General features: G+C 40.3%; 1 protein-coding gene across 9 annotated transcripts in view; it reads left to right on the plus strand.

The window, feature by feature from the left end:
• The window catches only part of GALNT13 (polypeptide N-acetylgalactosaminyltransferase 13), a 176,503-nt gene that overhangs the window by 56,641 nt on the left and 94,297 nt on the right, over nt 1–25,565 (plus strand). For all 9 annotated transcript variants that reach the window (XR_011142019.1, XR_011142022.1, XR_011142020.1 and 6 more), the window contains exon 4: nt 6,380–6,548. Coding sequence is in view for 1 of the 9 variants with exons in the window: in XM_068949416.1 (XP_068805517.1) it covers nt 6,380–6,548 (169 nt within the window). In the remaining 8 variants the exon portion in view is untranslated. The remainder of the gene's footprint in view (nt 1–6,379; nt 6,549–25,565) is intronic.

The following is a 25,565-nucleotide window of genomic DNA, read 5'->3' on the forward strand; positions in this document are numbered from 1 at the left end:
TAATTATAATATTAAGAACATCTAATCAGTTCCTCTGTTGATATTGTTTGTTCCTGTGTTTTTCCGAGTCCTGTTGTAAATTACTTGACAAACAAGTTTTTCTTAATTTGTCTGCTGAATCATCAGCACAAACTGGTTTTAGTCAGTGACTGCCTTAGGCATTGATTCTGGTCGTTTCTCCTTACAACTCAACCAAGTATCGCTGGGTAAAGTCCAAGCTGTGGAAAACTTAATCTTTGTAGTTTTGAAATATTCCGTTTCATAAGCCTTTTCTGGTAGTGGAGTTTTCCAGTGAATATTTTAGATATCTAAACATTAATTTCTTGTTTTGAACTATGATCATCTCATGTGACTAGTATATAGGAAAGATATTTAATGAGCTTTGATGTTTGCTGAGGAGTGATACATTATTTGTAAACTCATCAAAATATATTTAGGAATGTGTTATAGATATCATATGAAGCATTCATGTTTATAGAGCTGGCAAAAAGCTGCTAATGAAAGATGAGACTTGTTCCTTTCTGTGGAAGGGGGGGGTATGGTCAAGGTAGGTTTGAAATCTTGAATGTGCAAAATATCCTAATTTAATTAAGTTATCATAAAAGTGAATTGATCCAGTATACCAAGATTTTGTTTTCCCAGTGACTTCAGCCTGTAGGTGTTCATTGTTTTTCGTACGCCCTTCATCCCCCCCCATGTTTGCTAGTTCTGGAGTTTCTACTGGAAATTTGTTTCAAGGTTTCCTTGCTGCTGGGGGCACTGTGCCTCAGCTCTCCGAACCCACCTGTCGTGGGTGCTGTCCTGCGTGAGCGCTGTGTGGGATGTTCAACGGTCCTTTTACGTCTGTGATCGCCCTGCCTGTGGGCACAGTGGGTCCTGTATCAATTTTGGAAGTAGGCGGATTTCAAGATTTCTAAACCTGAATGAATCTTATTTCTGTTATATAGGCTGTTAGTGTCAAAATATATCAGTAAATTTAAATGGCAGGAGAGGATACCTGATACCCTTTGTTGAAAGGATAATTAAGCCTTAAGTTTGCAAGTCCTCGCATTCAGGCAGAGGGATCCCATAACATCTGGGGCATGCTGATGAATGAAAGCCTTGAATAGTGCCTTTTAGGTAAGTTCTCACCAAAGCAAGTCTAAAGCAAAGCAGAGTTCAGGAGGCCTTTGCCGTACCTGAACCTGTCGAAATCACAGGCTGTCCCAGCGGTTAGAGAGGACATCGGGTAGAGCACGGGGCAAAACTGCAAGCACCCGAGTCCCTGAAGCTCAGGAAGGTTTTGTACAGGGTTATACTTGCAAGCTACCCAAAAACATGAGTCCTGAGATAAGTTCAGATACCTCATTTGAACTTGACGGCACTGTCTTTCGTAGTGGGGATTTGGACTGGGAAAGACCGCTCCTGACAGATGCAAGAAAGCCTCTCCGTAAGAGGGCAGCTTTCGCTGGGGAAGACGAGTGCTTTTGGCAGGGGAGGGCTTTCGGCGTGCCGGTGAGCCCCCCCGGCCCCGTGGGCGGCGGGGGCGGCGGGTGGGCGAGCGTGGCGATCCTCGAAAACTTCTGCCCCTCCGAGTCGGAGACGGCTTACGTACTTGTAGCAGACGGGTGGTCTCCAGTCTGTGAAGGCTGCTCCCGTCCTCGTGGCTAAAGAGGGATGACTTTATTCACTAGCGAGTCGTTTAAAGTCTATGATCTTCACACCGCTGTCGAAAAGAAATATAAAAGTTAGTTAGAGAAGGTGTTTTGTACAGTGAATTCTAAGTGATTAAATTCTTAAAGATTGACTTGGTAAGAAAACTCGTTTCAGCCTAGCCCCGGTAGGAGCGGTGCGTGTGCGTCGGGAGCAGCAGTGCCTAGGCACCGGTCCTCGCTGCTGCTTCCCTTCCTGGGCTCCACGCGCTTAAGGCACGGGTTGTTTTACCCGCTGCGTGCGTAGCTTCCCTGCTGTGTTTCTCTTAGGTGGCTGAAGAAGTATAATTTTTTGCATCCCATTTTTGGTATGAAAACTTCTGCCTACAAATTTGGCACTTTGGAAAATATTCTGTACGTTTTAATTTGAAGTACACAAATGGGCACTTCCTGGAAAGAAAAGAAAACAGAATATGGAAATGTGGTGAAATTACTTTAATTTCAATATTTGAAAAAAATATTTAGTTTTTTGTTTGGATTCTGTAAAAAGTAATAAACGTTTCATTAGAAGTATTTATAGTGGCCTTGTACATTTAGAAAGCCAGTTGTGATGACGTATGGGGTGTTAGAAAACTCCTGAAACCATCGTTAGGTTCTGAAGACTATTCAGTGACGGCAAAAATACAAATTCAGTTTTCTTAAAAAAAAAAAAAATTGTGGACAAATTGAACGTTTGTAGAAAATCTTTGCTTGCTAAATATTCCTCCCATCTCAGATTTTGTGCCGTTTACTTGCTTATTTCAATATTTTGCATTTTGTAGATTGGAAAATGGCAAGTTTTGTTTTTCCTAATTTGAATGTTCTTGGATTCTTTTGTGCCTGTGATTTTGCTCTGACAGAATTACTCTGCCCCCTGGTTTGCACGCGGCTTGTTTTATTTACAGTGCTGAACAGCACGCTCTAACTTTGCGCGATGGAAAGAGTGCATGCAGGCACCGCAGGGGCACTTATATAAATATATATACACCTAACTCTGTTATTATCTCACCTTAAACAGTCAAAGTCTGATATTACTTTACTTTGAATAAAATGCCAGGAGTGGAAGGGCTGTTTAGGAAATTCCCGAGTGGCTCTGCAGTCACTTTCAGGACAGCAAAATCTCTTTGCGTCTTTGTCTTGGTGAACCTTAGTAAAGAACAGAAGCCCATGGACCTGTGTGATAGTTGCTGGGCATAAATGAAAATAAGTTTTGCAGAGCTAGGAATATATAACTGAGGCTTTCAGGAAAAATGAACAACAAATTTCAGGCTTATCCTCACTTCTTTCTTGATGTGTAGCATTCAGAATATTGGCCAGGAATTGTAATTCCTTTGTGCAGCATGATTTTGGCCCAAAAAATGACATTCTGTGGTGTCTTACCACAAGTAGGACCAAATGGCTGCGTTTAAGTCCAGTCACTGTAATGATACGCTTCTAGGGAGCTGCAATTTTTTGTGAATTTACACTGGAGCGTAGAGCCTGGTGCAGCTGTCTGCCTGTTGTTTGGGCTCGGGATATGAAACCCTTCAGTGAGGATATCCTGCACGTTTTAGGGAGATGCAGTTTTAATAGCTTACTCTAAGAAGAAGTGGCAAATTTACTGCCATAGTAATAACAGGTTGATAACGTTCTTTCTCAAAACTGTTGTTTTCCTGAACAGTTTGTTTTAATGAGTAGTGTCTGATTTCCACAAAGGAAATTGTCACTAAGACCCAACGTACTTCAGCAGAAAATGGAAGTGTGTTGGTGTGTTGCCTTGTTCTCGTTTGGATGCCTCATTTCCCTTTTGCTCTATAGATGTGGTCTTCAGCCAGGTGCCATGGCGCGCGGTGCGTTACGCCACCCCCTTTCCCTGCCCAGGAGATGTTGCAGTAGATCGCGCTGTGAGCTGAGCAGGTCCCTCTCCAGGCACGGCTCACGTGAGGCCTAACTGCCTTCCCCTTGATGCTGGGTTATGCAATGGCAATCCTGGTTTTCTTCTGGAGATCTGTAAATTTCTTTGAACTAATAGGGACCTTTTAGCTAAAACATGGGAGGCAGAAAAATGAGGAGTCCCAGGGCCACTCGGAAAGATTATCAGTGACGGATGCAGCAAGGACAAACTCCCTGCAGCTTCTGATCGCTCTTCCTCTTCAGAGATGCTTGTACTTTTTTGGAAGAATCCCTTCCTTCCTTTCCACTTCCGTTGCATTTTTTGGGGAGAAGGATGTTTGCCAAGCTGCTTTCTGTGCTTCCTACATGCTTTTCCGTGACTGCTTCTCAGTAGCCAGGCTGCCTCTTTTTGCCTGCTCCTTGCTGCTATTTAGTGAAATTCATGCCCCCTGCCTTCATCAGCAAAAGGGAAGCAGAATTTATTTCCTTAAGCAAAATTTTCAGCTTGAGGGACTAGCTCTTTGAATTACAGTTTTTGAGGAAGCTCATCATTTTCTAGAGAGTGAGGATATAGCAGAGTTTAAATAGCAGCCTTATTCTAAACACTTTATGTACATATTGGGTATTGAATAAATTTACCTTACGAAAGCATCGAGAAGCTCCAAGAGGAATTTAATAGCATATGCAGTATATATAGTAGTGATATGCATGTATCATGCAGGATAAGAAGTTTCCAAGAAATTATGTGGGTAAAGCGCGGGTGCTGCCCGAGAGAGGTACCAAATTGCTGCTGAGAGGCACCAGAAAGAACGGCGTGACTATGCCCCTCTCCTGCTTGCCGCCTTCTGGCGGTGTTTTTAAATGTTTTGCCTGTGAGGTATGTTCTCTAAGAAAAAATTCTGCCTGTTGGGAAACGTGCATAGCGGCGTAGTTATTAGTTCCTTTCGCTAAGCCGGGTGAGAAGAAGCAGTAGCTCTGCTCAGACAAGGAAGAAGGTATGTCAGAGCCTGTCACGCACGCGTTTAGCGATGGCTGCAGTGCTGCAGCCTGCGTAGCTCCCGGGAGGACGCGGCTGACCCTAACACGCCTTACGCGCTGAGCCCGTCGTCCTTCGGAAATCAGCTGGTACTGCAGGACTCGCGAATCCCGCTGACTATGCCGAAGGAGCCGAGGCTTCGGGCGTGCGTGGCTGGCGCTGCCCTCCTGCACGCGCTCCCAGGGGAACCTGGTGCGCTGCTTCCTGTGGCCGCGTAGGACACTGCTGCCTCTGCTCTGAGTGCAGCATAAAAACGTAGCAAATAATACTGGTAGAAGGTTCTTGCTTCATCTGAAGCATAAACCAGAACTGCAGAAACAACTCTTCCCCAAATCCATAATGTTTATTGAAAAAACACCTTTTATATCAATTTCTGATAGATTCTTCTAGAAAGCATTGATGTCTAGTTTTCTTGGAGAAATCTTTTCTCCATACAAAGCCACTTAACTTATTTCAGCACACCGATGGAAAGTTTTTATTTTGTTAATGTTCTTTGTTGCAAAAACTGGGAAGCCTTCATAAGGGACAATTTTGAGGATATTAAGCATTCAGATTGTTCAAAATAAATGGGATAACAGAGACGAAAAATGAGAACGATGGCAGAAAAATAAAATCAGAACTGCTAGGTCCGTTTGTGGAGATCAAACGTGAATGCCGGCACATGGCCCAGGAGCACCCAGCCTGGCGGTCACCGTGAGCGTCACAGCCGCCTTCTGTAGGGACGCGGCTGCAGGAGGCAGCCGGCAGGTTTCGTTTTGATTATTTGTGAGATTAGGAAGTAACAGTTATCACTGAAGATAAATGATCAGTATTAATCAGCTGCAGTCAAGAGTCTGATTAAAAAACTGAGTGTAATATTAGTCAAAATTTAGGTTTCTCTTCTTCTATTCGTCAATGTAAGATCTAAGTAATTAGTAGTTGTCAGGGAAGCTTGCTTTTTCTCATTAGCTGTACATTGAGGATAGAGAAGGAAACTGGTGATTGCATCGTTCTTTTGATAAGATACTACTTTAGAATAAATATCATAATTATTTATATACTTAGGATGTTTCTTTTCTTATTATTTAGTATTTCCTAGAAAGGACTTCTTTATCTTGTTTGAGTGCTTGTATGATATGATTTTCCTTAAAATTCAAATGTTATCAATGTGATAATGTCACATTTTGAGGACTAATAAGATACAGACGTAATAATGAGTTGACCATACAAATATTGCTCAAAACTAATCTCTAATCTTCTATAGTAGATATTCTAACTAGGTTGCGATGCTATATTTTTCAGGATGGATTTGGTTTTTATTATTCACTCTAGCATGAAGAACATTTCTTTTAGAGATGGAATTATAGTATCACATGTCTGACAGCTAAGAGTAAAGTAAACATAAAAAAGTCAGTTAGAAAGGCTTTAATTTACAAGTGCCTCAGATAATCTCAGTAGTTACACAAGTGTTTCCCAAACTTTTTATGTTAGCAAAATCTCATGGAGAATCTGATAGTGAGCTTTGTGACCTTAGTGTAAATATCATGAGAATAATAATTTACTGTCATTTGTAGTTACAATCAAAAACTGAGAGTGAAAATTTTTTTTCTTTTTTTATAGTGTTAGAAAGCAAGTAGATATATATTCAGATCCATATAGAGATGAAACCTCACACCTGAGCATACATAAAACTCTGGTGTGTTGCATTTTTAAAAAAATGTTCCTTGCTGATGAAACGCCAAAAATTCAGGAACCCTATTGGTGAAGTACAAAACCAACATTCGCATATTAAAAGTGGGCTTTTTGCTATCTTGTTTTACAGCTGTCATTTCTCGAAGCCAGGAAGGACCTGGAGAGATGGGCAAGGCTGTTCTCATTCCTAAAGATCACCAGGAGAAAATGAAAGAGCTGTTTAAAATCAACCAGTTTAATCTTATGGCCAGTGACTTGATTGCACTTAACAGGAGCTTGCCCGACGTGCGACTGGAAGGGTGAGTGTCCAAGGTATCGTATCGCGCTGGGCACGCAGGGCTGTGCTGCGCCGCACGAGGGGCTGCCACCGCCGCCTTTCAGCTCCTGGCTGACTTCAGGGCATGATATGTAGCATCGTCTCAAGGTTAATTAATGGGTGCTGCTATCAGTGGTGACCTACCGAAGCTATTTGAAAACGATAGGGTTTAATTATGTATTAAATCTGTGCAGATGTACTGTGTATGAGTGCAGAGCTCTGTGCAACAGCTGTGGAAGAGGTGTGTAGGTGTGTATGTGCACGGAGAATTAGACTTCTCTGATTTTCTAGAACAAATTTCTTGTATTTTTTTTTTATCACTGTCAACAGACAAGTGTGATGTATTGGGAAATCTGTACTGCTTTTGGTTGCCAGTTTTTGTCCCCACAGGAAAAAGCGATCCTACTAATAATTCTTCTTGGACCAAGCTGCATGAGGTCCTAACAGGTGCATGCTCAATCATAATTTTTTTTCATAAACTGTTTTAATATAATAAAAGAAAAGGTGCTGATAACTATTTTGTTTTTAATTACTACTTCTAAAATTGACTTTCAATACAAACTTTTTTTAACTAAAAAAGTTACTGCATTACACATGTTAGTACCCTATGCAATTTATATTGCGAGTTGCTGGAAATTGTCAAGGTATAGCAATCAGTTCACATCATGGCACATAACCAAATGACATCTGGTCTGTTTTTTCAGGGAAAGCTGTTCATTTTTAAGTTTTTAAAATAATGAAATTTTGTAATTATGCTGTCAGCACTTAAACTTTGACATTTTAATGCTGATAAAAAGAAAACACTATTAAAACTAGCTTACAGTGTGTAGATTTGTTTGAATTTTATCCATAGACTTTTCTTGAATAATCAGGATTTTATGCAACATTTTTCAGAATGGTTTGCAGTGATAAAAATCTGAAAGGTTTGATTTTTTTTTTCTTTTTTTTGAAGTCTTAGTCATTTATAATCATCATCTTTGAGTGGAACCTCAAGTCTGTAGTGGCTTTGAGACTGTGTAAGTGTTTGAAGGAGTGTTTCCTTACATAATAAAGTTGGATTATTTTTAGTGGAATTACAAATGAAATTTTTGCAATCACAGCAGTGTGCTTGTTTCTAGATATGTATTTGATGTGAAACTGCAAACATGCATGTTTATCTTCATTTAAATAGGCATTCCGATTGTTATCTAAAGATCCTGTAACAAGTTATGGTACTAAAATAAAGGTACTATTCTCTTGTAGACTGACTGCTAAAAACCAATACATACATGTAGAAGGTTCAGGGAAACAGTGAGAGTAGAAATATAGAGTATCTAACATCTGTGACACTGGGGAGAAGACTGGGAGGAGAATTTCCTCCTGTCTGCCAGTGACGGAGTTAAAGCTAATGTATGGAGCAGAATACCAAGCCCTTTGTATTTTAACTTGAAAACTTTGGATAAAGTAGCATCCTCCTAAGAATCCTTAACTGAAATTACATGGAGGGGGGACTGTCTCTAAGTACGTACTTAGAGAGAATTTTTTCTTCGGTTCAGCGTTAGAGAAACTTAAATAGAAAAGTCAATAAGTACTTCTAGTTCATTTTTTTGCCCTATTCTCCTTTAGCTACGTAAATGGTCTGATAATTATATGTTTACACATTAATAAAGCATTAAATCAAAATACTCTCTTAAATGGCTCCTGTTGCATTCAGATCTCACTGCTTTTGACCTTTCCGTTTTGAGCTTTCTGTTTCTCTAGGGATACTTTTGAAGGTGACCTCTCTCTCTGACTCTTGGATAGTTTTGCCTCCCCTCTCGGTGCTGCTGCTTAAACAAAAATGAAGTTTGTTGCAGTTAGGAATTGCAGTTATGAATATTGATGCCTATTCTTGATTGACTGGCATGTATTAAATAGCTTTTCTTTCTACAAAGCATACTAAAAGCTAAATAAAACAACCTATCCGTTAACATATGGGGCACATGACACGTATTTCTCAGTATGATGCAGGAATTAAAAGATTTGAGAGCCTACAAGGAAGCTGCTCGTTGCGTACCTGAGAAAGCTTGTCCGAATAGCGCGTGTGTCTCAAGGATCATCTATTTGCAACTGCGCAGAGATCAGTTGTGTTATTCTGTCTTCTCTAGTGTCTCGGTTCTGCCTTAACACTCATTATTCAAACTGATTGGCTCAAGCTTACAATACAAATAATTTAATGACTGACTTTTGGAAATTTTGAATATATGCTCAGGAACTGATTTATTCACATGAGCATTTTCAGGATTTATGAAAACTACAGCATATAAATCACTAGCTATAGCCATAAATCACTAAAAATACTATATATTTCATTTCATTTTAAAATGTCACCTTAAGCATAATATTGTATCCTACTATTGAATTATAGTTACTGTAGTTTTTAACAAATATAATTTTAGAGAAATATGAACATAGCTAAATACAAACAAATTGTCAGGTCTTCTAAAATCTCCTGTTATGTTTGCTTTTTAAACTGAATGTCACTTAGGTGAAATCTTGTTTATTTTGTTTGGCTTGAAATTAAGTTCTTCAGTTTCCAGTGAAATTTAAAGTAAATACTTTACAGGATTTTATTTGTAAATACAAGCAAGTGACAGAAGAAAAAGCGTTACTCTGACAGTATAGCTTATTCACTAACTACACAGGTAACACAGCTCCAGGGCATGGTGATCGGTAGTTCGGTGATGCCAAAAGTCCATAAAACAACACCTTAGATTATTGCCAGTGAAGATGTATTTCATGAGGTGGAACGAGCAGCCAAGTGTTACTGCTTGCTGCATGTGTTGTCCATCGCCTGCCCTTCGCCAGCGTGCCGAGCAGGGTCCCGGCGGGCCGCCCTTGGCGCGGAAGGCTTCCAGCCAGCATGGGGATCTCCTCATTTTCCTGAGAGAGGAGGAGGACGGGTGTGTAGGTGTTGCAGAGAAGCAAATCTAAGCACAAGGCACCCACGTGTGACCAAGGTATGGTGGATTGCAGCCAGTGTCACAGAGGGGTGGAAGGGTTGAGGTTGGCAGGGCCCTCTGGAGATCGTCTAGTCCAACCCCCCTGCTCCAGCAGGGTCACCGAGAGCAGGCTGCCCAGCGCCGTGTCCAGGCGGCTCACGTAGCAGTGTTTGCAGCACTGCTCTGCCCGGCCTGGCCGAAAGCCTCGCAGCGAGGCTGCGTTCTCCCTCCTGCTGCTGGGTGTCTAACTTACTACACCTTTCACATTACAGCTGCAAGCTTTTTCAGAGGCCAGCAAGTTTTCTTTTTGTTGCTTGTGCTATTGTGGCAAAATGAAATCAATAGAAAAGAAGTGTTCTTGCTGGACGTGCGATCTGGGTGGACATTCATAATCATCTATGTACACTTCTGTGTTATAAGTAATCATGAGCTGATAAAAATGTGTGATATCAAGGTATAAGTATGTTACATCAGTGTATTGGCTTGGGAGCATCTGCATTGAATGCAGCAGGAAACTTGGGGTCATAGAGATGAAACTTTGCTGGAAGATCATCAGGAGAAGATGAACTAATTATAGGATGTAAGAAAAAGGGGAGTAGAAGCTGGGCAAGATAAAAGTGCGGAAAAAAAGTCACTGGCAGAACACTACAGAAAGGGCATCGGCCTAATGGAGCTTGGTATCGCCACTAAGTTATTTGCAGACTGCGCGCAGGGAACGGACCAAGCTGCTCTCCATTTCCATAATGATGTCAGGGGATTAAATGAATGAAGAACATGTACACAAAACTGATTAACTCTTGGCAAGACTTGACCTTTTTATTGCCTCTATCACGTGTCAGTGTTTCACTGAGTGTAAGTAAGTGGCATTTGCACTTTTCTCTGAACGTATCCCATGCCATTAAGTTGCATTCGCAGTGCTCGCTGCCTAAGCAAGTGATTAGAGATTCATTTGACACAGGGGCTGTGCGGAGGTCTCTCGGGTGGAGGCGAAGCAGAGTTACTGTCAGGAGCTGGGAGCACCAAGGCGTTATCTGCGGCTTGCGTGTCTGTCTCGTGGCAGATGGAGCAACCTTCAGTCTTTGGCCGGTTTAAGATTGAGACGTTGGAAAAGAGGCTGAATGCCTTTTTCTCAGTGATGTCCTCTCCCTGCTGTCAGTGGTGTCAAGCATAGACTTAAAGCAGGAGATGGTGTGTCTCCAGGTATTGACTACCCACACCCCGTTTTTAACAAAAATATAAACTTGGCTTACCCATTTATCTTGTGTTTTGATGGTTGTATGATTTTGAATTAACCCTAAATCATAAAAGTCATTTCCTGGTGAAAATTTTCACTGTCTTTATATCTCTACTAGAATTATTTCGATTTATGTGTTATTATATGTCCATGCAGCTAATGAATGCAAACAGACATAAGAATTCTGATTAGAAACAAACGGAGAACCCGGGAAGAAGGCAGAAGTCTTGTTAATATTTCTCATTTTAGGAACTGGTTCTCTAGTTATGCTACAGTATATTTCTTGGCAAAATCATTGGGAATGGTCTTAGGAAATGGAAAATGAAAGGGAAGTGGTACACACTGAAGTGGTAGCTTTTTCATTGGTGTGGGGTATTTTTTTGCTATGACTCTGTTCCTGCTGTGATCTGACTGGCAAGCTGCTGGTCAAACCAGATAGTCTGCTGAGAAAACCTACTGAGCATACACCAGAATAGTGCCATTATATACAGAGAAAAACCGGGGACATCCCGTTATGCTTATTTTAGATGATGTCTTGGAGAACGTTCATTTATTTCTTGCTTCTCTCCTCATATCTATCAGACTAATCTGTTCTTATTCTGTTCCTGTCCTGGCCTTCCTCGTGTCTTTTCCTTGTTTGATCCTCTCTTTATTTTTTATGCATGCAAACAATTTTATCTCATCCTCTTGATCTGGATGTAGGGTTTTCTCTTGCTTTGCTAAGGCTGCTGCTATCTATGTAGCTGTTTACATGTACTTCTGAAAGTCGATCTAAAATGTACAAAGTGAAGGTAAGGGTTATAGAAGCTGTTGCTCTCTTCCATAGCTTGCTATTCATCTTCCACCCTGGCAGATCTTGACCACCCCTGGAAACCGGGGCTCTCCCTGTCTGGGATTGCTGCTGTTTCTGTACCTCCAAGTAGTGCTGTGACAACTGGTGTGTGTGTGTGTGTGTGTGTGTGTGTGTGTATGTAAATCTCATAATAAGAGTCTGAATAAGAAACACGTATTTAAGAATAAAAAAAAAACCTGAAGGAACATTAGGTTAATTTTGGGACACTAACACACAAAACAGCCCTGCAATGTTTCGATTGTTTGTTTCTGATTCAAGGTTTTATGATTGAGCTAATGCTACATTTAAAAAGCAACCAAAATACTTCTGTTTGTACGATGAGGAATACTTTTTCTTGAGGAAAAACGATGATTTCTAAGAAAGTTTGACCTAATTTTTCTGTTGCAGGAAGACAGGTAACTCCAAGTTGAATGGCTAATGAGAAATTCACTTTTACAGTTTTAGGAAATAAGGGGTCTCTCTCTTGTCTCCTTCTTCTCCCAAACAGGGATGTTTGTGAAGAGGCATGACCTCAGTGTAGTCAGTGAGTGTTTTGCCATTGGCTTCAATAGGAATGAGATCTCGCATCAGGAGATCAGAAAATACACCACTTTTGTGCTATTAAGAAATAATATGACTGAATTCTATTGTATTTCTCCTCCTGTGTTGACATTATAATTCTAGCTAACAAATGTGACTGTCATCGTAACAATTGTAACTTGCATCGCTTTGTGTGTTGTAATATCTGCCAAAGAATATCACTCCAGTGCTTGAGTTTCCCTTGTCACTTGCCATCTTCAAGGTTTTAATCCGTTTCAGGTCTAATTTGAAGTAGCTGTTGTTGATCAAACCTTAAAACAGTTTAGTTCAACATAGAAATGTTTAATTTTCTCTCTTAAGTATTTTCTCTAGCAAGGAAAGAAATCCTTCTTCAATCTATTCTGGATGAGTAAGGTAGTATTCAACAAATTGCTCAGTCCATTAGAATCAGATTTTCTTACCATTTAAATGTAGGTTTGATTTAGCTGTTGCATTTGTGTATATATATATGTATGTGTGTGTGCTAGTGTGTGTGCTAATGTGCACCCATTTCCTGATCAGAAACAAACTCGTATAAGAAAAAACCAGGCTTTATTTTTCTGCTTTAGAAAGTTTTTATTGAAACAGCAGACTTGGATGTGCAGAATTTGTTCATGCCCATTATTAATAACCACAACGTTTTAAATATTGTATGGAATCAACATGCAGTTTTACTCAGCATGTAATATAACACCTTACAGTACGTAAGATATTACAAATATTTGCATTTTGAACCTTTACCGTTATCTGAAAATCTCTTTAGGTTCTGAAAACTTGCAGTAGGCTACGGTCAGTTCTCCTGCCTGACCTTGACTCTATCACAGCTTCTGAATAGTAGGACAAGGTTTATCATAACAATACATTTCTTGACATTCTGATGAAAGTAAGAGAATCCATTATGTCACTTCAATATATATTCATAATAAACAAACTTTTTTGAGCAATACAGTAAACAATATTTTTGCTCCAGTTACAAAAAGCTGCACTTAAAATTATCCTTCAGTGTGAGTTTCCAAAGTTAAATCTGTAAGGAAGTTTATCCATAACAGGGGGAGGGAGTACTTAAGTTTGTCATACATTCGTGTTACTTAAAAGTAAAATTATGTAAGAATGCTCAGAGTCTTCTGGACAAGACAGAAAACATGATTAAACCATTTTTGCAGCTTTGGAAGCATATCATGTCTCAAAAACTTCATGGTAGAGAAACTCTTCCTTTGAGTTACTTGATGTTTCACTCAGGGCTTCTTTTTTAAAAACTGATAAATAAAAGGGCACTACTTCACTTAAACTGTCAGTGATTTTCTGAAGATTAATTTTCCATCTTTTTTTTTTATCCTTTTAATTTGGTTCAGCATACTTGCTGAAGAACTGAAAATGCTCAGGTGTTGCTCTAGTGCTCTTCACAATGTGAAAATAATGGTTGTTTGTTGGTGGGTGTTTTGGTTTGTCCTGAATCCCGGGTGCATGTGATGTCAGTGATGAAAGGCTGACCCTTGTTTCTGACGTTTTGAAGTGGGAAACGTGAGGGAGAGATTCAGAACTGATTTTTGTAAATCTGGAAGGAGGTTTCAAGTAGAAAATGCTTTCTTTGTAGTCAATATATACTTTCCAAGGTTGTTTATGACTGGGATCTTTGCAAGCTTCTTTCTGATATCTCAGCCATCCTGTATGTTGCTCTCACTGCTTATCTAATTGGCTAATATGGAGGCAGATTTTTCAGTACATGTTTTTCTGTAGCTCGTTTGGCATGCATTATATTATTTATTTGACTTGAAAAGAGTTTTCGCAGCAAAGTTGGTAGGAATTTGCTGTCTTAGCTTGTGATACAGTTCATATTCACAGGGCCTCTCAATTTCAGACATCGTAGCATAGTGTAGCAAAAATGCTGTTACTGATGCCACTGATTATAGGGCGTGTAGGAATATTAGCAAAGGTTGTATAGCGAAAAACAGGCATTTATTAAAAATCTGTTACTTCTAAATATGAGAGCCATTTATGAGTAAATTACCTCTGTTCATAAGATTGTCTCCTTCCATTCATAGTCCAATAAAATACATGTACGAGGCAATATATAAAGGACTTGTAGGTACTTTGCCTTCCAGGAAGCATATGGGACAAGTTTCATAAGAAAAAGCAGTTTTTTAAATTACTGCTTTGCCTAGCCTCACCTTTTTCTGAATTAAATCATGGCTTAAACTCAGTGCCATGGTTTTATGTTGACTTTTAAAAATTAAAAGCTTGATGTGTAGCCCTGGAGTGGGGGAAAAACAGGCCCTGGAAAAAGTCGTGGAATAGCAGTCGCTGGCTGCAAAAACTTCCTTTCCCATTCGTGCAAACTCTTTAGTACCTCAAAATATGTGTTCTTAGGGAGGAAGCTCTGACTAGGTCTTTTGGCTAGACCGCTGTTTGTTCTTCACGCGATAGAGCCGTGGGAAGAGAGACGTTGCACAATTTAACCCCCAGGAAAACTGCTCCGTTTTGTGACGTTCGCGTCTAATCCGTTTGTCTTGTACCATCAGTTGTTAATGACCAAATTAGTTCTTTCCAGCCCCAAGCCATGCTGGGGTGAAGTACCGAAGAGCTGTTTTCGCTGCGGGCTGCGCGCTGGCTCGGTGGGCGTCCCGGCCGGCAGGCCCCGGCGGCCCGGCACCGTGGTGGGGCTCGGGCAGTTTACATCGAGCTGACACAAATCCTGTTCTCCGGCACTTTCAGCAGCTGTGCAGCAGCATCCAGACTGGGAAGCCTAATGTGCAGCTGCAACTCAAGAGATGATTATAGCCCTTCCTCTATTAGCCTGCGCTCTCATTAACTTATTTCCTAATTACTGAACTCTCATTCCCCCATACTGCTGAAACAGGAGCTATCTCCAATAAATTCTTACACGCTGGGTTGCTCCTAAAGTTGAAAAAGCGGTGGTGCTGTAGCTTTGGAGAGTAATCAATGCAAGGAAAGCTCTCGTCTCTGCTAGCGCTCTAGCCGTACTGGAGCGCGTCTTCGCAGGTTCACTTAGGGTTGCTCCTGGGAGCCAGGTTTGAGACAGACAAGCAGTGTTTGCTTTTACACTCTTACTACTTAGCAAAACATGCTGTTCTTCAAATTGCTTCTCATAGGTGACAGTTAGTTACTTACATTTTTAACAAGGAACGAGCAATTTATAGATAAAAATATGATATGTGGCTCAAGTGAAGCCTGCTGTACTGCTGACAGAACAGCCATAGATACAAAGGAAAGATTTCTGATTCAAACACCATCAGCAAAGCACCCACGTGGAAGAAGAGGAGAAAATGTGAATACTCATTAGGGATATTTTTGAACAACTCATTTCATTTGAAATAGCTTCATTTACTGGTATTAATCTGAAAATGAATGAAATTTCCATGCATATTGAGGTGTACCAAAGGGACAGAAATGCTGCTAGATAGAAAGGATTTCGGCTAGCAAGTCTGTAAGTGCTTTTGGCTGTTGACCTAGTTCTTGATATTTAGTAGTGACATTTATTTCTACGTATTGATATGCATGAATCTTCTGGCTGTAGAAATAATGTGACCGTTGCATAAAATATCTTAACGCTGCTTGGTCTCCTAGAGCAGCTTGGGAGTACAGATTATGCTTTAAAGGTGCCCTTAGTTCAGCAAACTTCTAAAGAGTTTGATTTTCAGAAATACCAACCTACTTCTTGCTGACACGTAATTTCTTGTGGACTGCAGTCTGCTTTGGAGTATAGCAGTTGATATGAGCAGATATGGTTGTATAACAGAAGAATGGTTAACTGCTTGCTTTGCATCAAAATAGTTAAAAACAAATTTCAGTTTCTGACAGCACTGCTGTCAGTTTGGGATAGTGGCCTTATTAGAGAAGCATAAATAAATCACTCTACTAAGTGTAAAGAATGATCTTCTTGATAAAGAATTGATCTAAAGCAGGATCAAAAAGAAAAAAAATATGACTGACTTTATTGGTGGCTTCAAAATGACTTTAAACTGTTAAATATTAATAAATGCTTTAACATTTTTATAAAATATATTGACATGAATAAATATAATGTTATCTAATTTCAGTGCTCCTGCAACATACTCCTTTAATTTTCTTTGGCAGATTTTTTTTTTCTAGTCACGAATTTGTAGATCATCTTGGAAGCTGGCCTCGGTGGCTTCCCATCATTCTGCATCCCCAGGAGACTTCAGGGCAGCTAGCAGCCAGCTCTTCCCCCAGACACTTGAAAACGCGCATGGTGATGGGAACTGTGAGGGCGGTTAATTGAAGATTTTAATTTGCCTGGCTTACTTATCTTTTAAAACTGTATTGCTAATGCACCGTTTTGAAGTATGTCAAGGATATCCATGTTATAAGGATAAGCATGTGCCTAGCTTTCCTGTAAATCCCCTAAATAATATAAGACTGATAAGTTAAACTATTAGGTATTTAATCCTCATGCGGTACATACTGTGAGAAAACATGTGTCATTAAAAAATAAAGGGTTCTATTTATTAGATTCATCTTGTAGCAATTCTGCTTTTCTTTCAGTAAGGCGTCCTGCAGGGCAGTTCCCACATGTGTGTGGCAGACCGACTGTGATCCCGTGCGGCAGCAGCGTCCACCTTGTGAAGTGACTGTAACTCAATTTTCTGATTTAATGGTGCAGGGCTCTTCAAGCATGAAATTGCTTCCTTCGTGTCAAGCCATTGCCCTTTGCGTGGCAAGTCAAGGCGCAGAAACTGATGTTTACTGTGAGTATAGCCGTTGGCCCAGCCCGTTGTTGCTGGGAACAAAGTTAAGCTTTTGTACATAACCGTGCAGAAAATGTGGAAATCGGTCTCTAACTTCAATTCAGAAGTGAGAAGAGCCTGCATGTATATTCAGCAGCAAGAATCCAACTAATGATAGTTTCTTTACTAAAATATTGAGTCCTTCGTAGTTACAGCATACTGTTACGCTATTTTTGGAAAGGACAGGCGCTAAGGCAGGCGGTGGCCACCTCAGCTCGGCAGGCTGTTAAGTGCTACTTCTGCAACGCGGGCAGCAGTATGAGTTTGTTTTGGCAGGGCGCGGGGCGCTAACCGTGGGCCCTCGAGGAGCAGGTCCCTCCGTTGTCCGCGAGTGCGTAGAGGGCTTCTGTGGTGCGAGGGCTGCAGCGCCTGCCTTCACACACCCCAAACCCATCTCTTCAAGACAAACTCCTGATCCCAATTCAAACAGCCATTAGTGGGCTTATGTAGTAGCTTGCCAAATTATAGCCCCTGAGTGAAATGCGGCAAGTGTAGAAAGACATTTACTGTACCAGGATGCCTGTGAGTCTAGCTGAGCTTGTTGCTGATTTTTTTTCGGGCTTACGTTTTGTAGAAGGATGTATCTGCCATTCCCCAATGAACTGTCTTTCCTTGTTTCCTTCTTTTTCATGAAGCCTACGGCAGTATGTTTCTACCTTAATAACTGCTTTGCATTTCGGAGCATCAGTTACGTCAATAAAAAGGGGGTTGCTAAAGAATCAGAGAAGCAGAGATCTCTTTCTTTCTTCTGACTTGTCTGTATTTCTGGTTGGAGTAAAGGCAGTCCTCTACTTCCATGGCAGTCCTGTCCCTGTAGCAGAAACTCTGGCCGCATCCTAGGCAGACATCTGTTTTGTTGCGTTTGGTTACGGTGGATATAATATCAGGTTACTTCCCCTTCTGGGAAGCTATTCCACTCTGGTGATGGTGCGGTCTTGTTTTTTAAAAATGTTGGTAGCGCATAGAGAAAAGGCACGTTGTTACAAAGAAGTAATCTGCAATAATTGTGAGAACATTGGGAAATAAACCTCAACGGGCAATTCGTGCTCCGAGTTTATGTGCCCCGTAATGGAAGCTGTCCTCCAACTTGCTTATGTGCATTCATTCAGAGAAAGATGCTACTGTCTACCTGATCCCATAAACTATATTTAAAATGTATGCATGACTGTTACTAGTAAGAACACAATAAAAAAGTCTTTTCCAAATGGCTGCTCAGTAATTTATTTGGTAGACTGTGTGGCCTGGAAAGAGTGCTTTGAATTTTAAAAACAGTATTATTGTATTTTAGGCACTCCAAAAGCCTTTGAAGTGTGTATCTGGCTGGCACACCACAGTGCTGAAATATTGGTGGAATGAGCATTGATTGACTTTATATTATAGTATTAGTACTTGGGAATTTACAAAATGGTATTATTGACAGTTAGTAAAGACAGTAGATTCGTGCGCAGGAGCAGGGATTTGCCTGGGTACGCTTGGAGGACCTGGCACATCCTAGGCCCTGCGTTTGATTTGTTGCAGTCACTGTCTAGACAGGAATTCAGTCTAGGGAGGGAGCTCCAAGTCTGCCACATCAGTTCCCTGCGTTGTGAAGCGTAGCGTTGAAGAGGACCCTATACCTATGAGCAAACATCGAGTGAAGAACTGCATGACTGTGGCCTAAAAGTATGTCACTGCTCTTGTCTTTACTTGGAGTGATGCAAAATTTTCCCCTGTAGCTAGGGGCTCCAAATCTAGCTCCTGTAGATCATTACACAGCATTAAAATCACGGTCCAGTCAGTCCTGTGACATACAAATTGTGACAGACGAAATGTTACATATGGAGTATATGAAAATAATTTGGATGATTTCCTTGTTCTTATTTCCTTTATTGTGGATAGGAGTGAGAGATTTTGGAGTCCAAGTTTAATACTTTCTAAAACATTTTGGAAAATATGGTGAAAATTAGAGGAAATTTGAGAATAAATTAGTGAATTTCAAAGAAAACTCAGAAAGGATATAATCAACTATGGCACTGGAAATGGAACAGAACTAATTCTCAAAAGCCATTCAAAAAAGCATTGTCTGATTCAGTATGATTTCCATTACAGATTTGCCCTGCTTTAAGCTGCTGGTCAGCTAATAGTTGCTAACATTTTCAACCTTATCACATTAAGGCATGGTAATACTCCCACTTAAGGATAAGGTAAAAATTCCCTTAGCCTACTGTTGAAAGACTCGGGAATTGCAGATCTTTGATTTTTTTTTTGGATGTGGAGAAAATAGGAAGGGACCTGTAGTATAGTCCTCTGAAGGAGAAATATACTATGTTGTTTGTTTTTAATAATGCCTTTTCTGTGTTACCGTATTCTTCCTCAAACATGAAAGAACTTTGAGTTTTTAGTAAATGAATTCTGAAATAACTTCTAAAATATTAAAGCAGTATTTAAGGTTTAAAATCCCTACAGAAGATGTGATATTCAAGGCCACACTCAAAGCTTTATGAACAGGGAGAGCTGAAGGTGTGAGTGAAGGGTCTTTGTTCATACAAACGGCAAACCTATTTAGACTTTGTAATGAAACACCAGAGAGCAATTTTCTTGACATATTTTCGCATCCGTCATCTGCCGGATATAAAAATTGATTAGCTTTGGAGTATTTTGTTGCAGTAAAATTCAATAAGACAATGTAGATGCAGTTCCTTTACAATTCCATTTTCCACTAAGTGAAATGAATTCATTTTCAATTATTTTCTATTTACCTTTCATTTGCATAAATTGCACCGGTTCATATTTTAAACTGAAATTTGTGTCATGTATGAATTTTTTTCTACTGCATTTATTAAAATAGCGTTTAAACCTGTGTGTATTGAAATGCTCCAGCAGAATCTATTATCTGGTACTGTATTATTTCTCTTGGTTGAAAATGATAGTTCTCCGTATAGCTGCAGAAGGAGGGTCTTCTACTGCTCCCATGAGAGTTAAGGGTTGCATGTGGCTATGGGAAAGGGGAGGCACTACTGATCAAGCTTCAGCTTACTCTGGCAGAGAATTCATACGTTCACGTAGTCTTTTTTTTCATTATACCATATATGTCGTGACAGTGGTTTCAGATTCCCTAAGTATCTTACAGATTTTATATAAACTATATAGGAGAAAACTGTTGGAAGCAATAGGGTTGCTTTAGTACAAGAGTTACTACATGCTCAGAAAGCAGTTATTGCTTACTGTAAGTAGTTAGCTTATACACCAAAGTGTAATTTTTAGGAAAAAAAACCTGACACGGTGAGAGATGATCTGAATGTGGTTTTCAGTAAAAATGCAGCCCAGTGACCTTATTTGGAGAGGGCTGGGGAGTCTTTGTAGTAGGTGCAATGGCTGGAGTTCTGCCAGTGCCATCTGTGGCCTCACGTGGTGTCCTTGGGCTTTCAGGACAGTGCCGCCAAAGAGAGATGGTGATTTTGGTCGCTGTTCTTTGTGGAGTGACACCAGAAAGAATGGCCTTCCATTATTATTAAACACAGAATAGGCTGTTGTTTTGTCAGAGTATCTTTAAAATTAGTGCATCTTTCCTTATGTTTTTAAGTCATGCTCAAGATTAGAAGAAGATGCAAATATTTTGAATTCAAATTTGTATGAATACTCCTGTGGATACCAACAGTTTATCCCACTGGAATAATGCACTATACAAGTGGCTTGAAAAACGCATACCACAAAGCACGAATAGCATATGTTATGTGCTGTTAGCATAGAATAAAGCATTGTGATGTGCCTTGGCATATAATCAATACATGTTCCTACGCTTTATGAACAGTGAGAGCTAAAGGTGTGAGTGAAGGGTCTTAGTTCATACAAAGTGCAGCCTGCTTTGGCATGTTGCTAGGTATCTGAATGTGATGATAGCATGATGTTTCAGTCCTGTAAGGGAGATAAAGAAATGTGACTTGCTGCCAGCTTTGCTAAGCAGGGGTGCATTCATCTTGGCAGTGTTGAATAATAGCAAATCCTTGAGTCCTTGCATGCTGACTTGCCTTCAGAGGGTACTGGCATGGGCAGCAATGAGAAATGGCAGATTCGAGGCTTCCTGCGTTTTGTAATAGCAGTAGGCAGGCCTAGATTTCCATTCTTCCACCACAAAGCCAGGAGGTGATGTCGGAGAGGTTGTGCAACTGAGGGAGAGCAATTGTAGGTGCCAAAGATGCCAGTATTGGTGATCTGCGCTGATGGCAACATCTTGGGCTGTTGCGGTATTTTCATTTGAGGTCTTCAACCACGGTTCTTTATAAGGCAAAACTGGCATCGCTATGTGATCCTGTGGAGCCTTTTGAGATGAAAAAATGGATTCCTTTAACTTGTGATCTATAGTCTTGTCACTGCGATGGGGCATTAAAGCAGTATGTTAACAGACTATGCATCGTTACAAAGCAACTAAGCTACGCTAACTAACATCCAGGCATCCAGGCTGCTGTAACTATTGTCTGCAAGTATCAAAATAAGGTTAAAGCAATCTATAATACGAAGCAGCTTCATATCTTTTGTAGGGCGTATCTTGTCCTCTCTTTTGTTCCTTGGGAAGGTATTGGGACGAGGGAGAAGGATTAACCTTCAGAGAGAGGTGGAGACGGGCAGATCCTGATAGCAGAGCGGTGGCCTGGCCTTGTCTGATCCCAGTCTGCAGGGAACCGTCAGTCCTTTCGAGTCAGCCCCCCACTGAGACAAAATCCCTGTGGCGCTAATCTATACACACGCGGGAACTTTTGGAAGGCTTTTGGCAGTTTTAAATGCCTGGGTTGTGTACCTGACTGAAGTGCTTTATCACTAGGACAACTTTTAAACTGAAATCCCTGAACGCGGAAGGATCAAGGGTATAGTTAGTTTTTGAGCATCCGTTTCTTCCTCCCCTCCAGATGAGAGTTCCCCTGGACTCCTGCTCCTGCCGCGGATTCCTCTCGCGCCATCCCACGTTCAGCTGTTCTCGCTTCCTTCTCCAACCTCGGCTGCTGGTAGCTGAGAACACTAAGTTAAAAATATTAATGTTTAAAAATTATTGATATTTTAGTTTTCCTGAGGTTGCTTGAGAACTGATAAAAGTCTTCCTAAGAATTGTCATCCGAGAGATTTTTCCCAAATAAGAATACATTTAAATACGTGGAGTTGTTTTAGTATGTGTTATAAATTAATATTTTTTCTGTTTCCATCTTTGGCCTTTTATATCCATTTAAATTTAAATTCAATGTTTATTAATTGCAGAAGAAAATCCAGTATAACTACTGTGGGAATGTGATAAGCTGTTTAAAGGTGAACCCTTCCGTTTTGTGTAAAATACTTCTTAAACGTTTGTGAAAATTAGCATACCTGGACATGATACTAAATTAAGAAGACGCAAGAACTGCAAGATAGTAAGTTTACAGGAAGGCAACCACACCTATATAAGGATGAACAAATTTATTGATTTAATTCTTTGCAGAACTTCTGATGTTTTGGTGGTTTACTTAACTGCAGCATTTCCATTTTTAACAGGCAATTTTGCAGAGGGTCTTACTGCAAATGGTAGAAGTGATCACTTCTGAGTTTTCCCCTTTTTGTACTGGTCTTTCTTAATGTACGTTACTGTTAAATTATGGGTGAGTCTTTCTGATGTTTTGATACCGCTTTTGATTTTTGAGCTATGACCTTGTATTGCATTTAAACAATGACGCTGGAGGCAGGCAGAGCATAGGTATTAGGGGTGCTAATAGCTACCTCAGGTGCACTGATGATTTGTGGTTGCATTAACTCAAGTTAGTCATTAGTGTTCAGGAAATGTGACGCAATAAGTTTTATTGCTGGCATAAATTACAAACAGGAAGAAGCGTGTATACCTCCCTCCCTCGGCCTGTTCTCCAACAGTACTATTTTGGGGAGCCGTGAAGTAATGACTAGTATTCAAGAGCTACTCTACTGGAAAGAAAGCCTGTAGCAGGTTGTGATATGACCTGTGGCAGGCTGTAATACAACATTATGAGTGTGATGTGACACAATGAGTTTTAAAACCGGACCAAATTTAAAAGGCAAAAATTCAAGAGAAAAGAGACAGCCATTAGGAAGCAAAATTGAAGCAAGTGCAAAAAGAGAAAGCATATGTAATTAAGGCAAATTAGAAATGAGGAGTTTACTTGGGTTTCTTATAGAGGCTATCTGCTTATCTTCTAAAATCTAGACTTATTACTGCTTTTGCACAATCATACGCTGGGGATCCATGATGCCAGTAGAAGCACATCTTTCTGCATTGCAATAACAGGCTGCTTGTATTTTCACACACTTATGTGTTTTCTTCAGAGAAAAAATATTAGTACTGTAACAGACTGGCTTCCAGCTCCATATTAGCAGCTCCTCTGGGATCAAAACCTTTCAATTCCGCCTCAGTCCTGCTAGAAGAAATACCAAAATTTGCTGTATTGAACCTCTGTCGACTATCACTTTCGACAGCCTGTTTTCTGAAGTTATCATCGTCTTTCTAAAGCCAATGAATAGGAAAAATATGAAACAATAGTGAGAGGGAAGAGATTTGTTCTTGAATGGTATTTAATACTTTACGTGTAGGTACAAAGTGATCTTTTTGACCGTTATTTTGCTAAAGGTACAGACAGGAGTGTCAATCCTAATATCAATTTTGAAAACTATAAATAATGAAATTTCCAGAGTTTTAGAAGGTTCATTACACATTTTTTTTTTACTGTACAATAAATCCGTTTGCACATAGGAATCATACAAGTGATGAGTATTGCAAGTCTTTGTTTTCATTGTTTTATCGTTATTTTCATTAACATAAAGCAATAAAAGTAATGACCAGATAATCATGAAAATCCCACCAGTCTTATAAATTATATATAGTTTATACACAGTTCTAGATGTTCCCAAATGCATCATATCAAAAACAGTGCATAATAAATAGTATGTAATACTTGAATTCTCATTTTTTACTGCAAGTACTTTTCTTTCCTTCATGTGTGATCTTTTGTCTTGAGTTGCTGCACTGGGAGCTTCAAAACGATTCTGAAAGGGACAAAATCACAGTGCAACAGTTCATGTTCACGTAATTCGCACGTAGCCAAAGGGAAGGATGGTAAATAGGTAGAGTCTCACTCTGTTTCCATCTTATTGATCTTGGAAAATGTGTTCTCCTTACATTTAAACAGCTGTATTTACTTCATGTGTATTCATGAAGTAACATCTGATGACTGTACGAGAAAAATTGATTTTTCTGGAAAGTATTTCCAGTGGTAGTACATGTTGAACAATCAGAATATATTGTAAATAATGTAGGAGTGGCGGAAGGGAGCCCCCGTGTTTGTAACAGCTGTGTAAGTAGCAGATGACTTATTTATCACTTCTTCAATGTGTGGTGTATTTTTAAAGTAGAAAAAATGCAGTGTGAGTCACTGTAACTATTTCTGTAAAGGGAAGTGAAAGGTTTTTATCTTGCCTGCACTTATAAATACTTTCAAATGAGTAAAGTGTTAAGTGGCTGTCTGTTTAGGGTTGAAACACTATTAGAGGAGTGCTGCAAGCATAGTGTAAAATTTGGTGGAGACTAAGCCTTCCCTGGGGAAGGGCACTCGGCACTGTAGAGCCCCAAATCGCAAAAACCCGTGGCCTTTCTTGCAGGACCTGTTTCACCAAAATACTCAGCCCAGAAGACGATACCTGATACTCCTTTGCCTTGAGTAGCTGAATGCCGTAAAGGGGGCAGTTCAGTGCTGTGGGTCTGCCCTGACCACGCGCTTCTCCTGCTGGGCTTCACCCTCTCGAGCCCCTGCCAGCGTGCCCGTGAGCTGAACTGGTTGACGAGCAGCGCAGAAAAACTGGCAAAAAGGTGGGGTTTTGGACACTTCCGTGAGCTAAGTTAGCCCATGAAGAGATCTTATGAGCATCAGATCTGGAACAGGAGCCTGGTGATATGCAGCCAGGAGCAAGGTGGGGGCAGCAGGATTACAAATTAGTAATATTTGCTTGGATTGTGATTGTTTTTTGTTGCACATCTTGTAAATCATGTTGTCAGTTACTTAAGAGCAAGAAGAGTGATTGTGTAGTTGTAATACTCCTGATCTTTGTTGTTTAACTTTTAGGGTGAATCAAATGTGTATGAAAATTGCTTGAGTGAGTCAAGTGAAAACTAATTGATGTCTTGCTTCCATCAGAGAATGAAGGTGTTTTGGTAAAAGCATAAACTTCTCATTCAGACCAGTCTCAGCCTGATAGATGTTTCAGTCTCCATGCCCCTCTTCTGCCTGCCTCCTTACTTCTGTCTGTCTGTAGCTGCATAGTTGAACGTGGCAGGTTCATCTTGGGGTGGTGGCCGTTGCTGTGTACTGGGAAATGAGTAGCAGATGCTGGAGACATTTGCGATGTGCACTAGGAAGAGGACTGAGGACAACAGAATCAGCGTAAGTCTATACGCAGGACAGTGCGCTGCATCAGCAAGTAATAAATTGATGGAGCTCTGTGGTGTTAGGTATGTTACTTCAGCAAGCTAGTGATGTTTTTTTCTTTAATTCAAGCAATAAGCATTTTCACCGTGGGACCAATGGTTCTAGAGTCAAGTCACACCAATGGCCAGTGCAGGAGTCAGCTGTTATGCATACCCTTATAATTAACAAGCTCTAATGACTTC

The sequence above is a fragment of the Struthio camelus genome, chromosome 6 (genome assembly GCF_040807025.1).
Source record: "Struthio camelus isolate bStrCam1 chromosome 6, bStrCam1.hap1, whole genome shotgun sequence".
Taxonomy (NCBI): domain Eukaryota; kingdom Metazoa; phylum Chordata; class Aves; order Struthioniformes; family Struthionidae; genus Struthio; species Struthio camelus.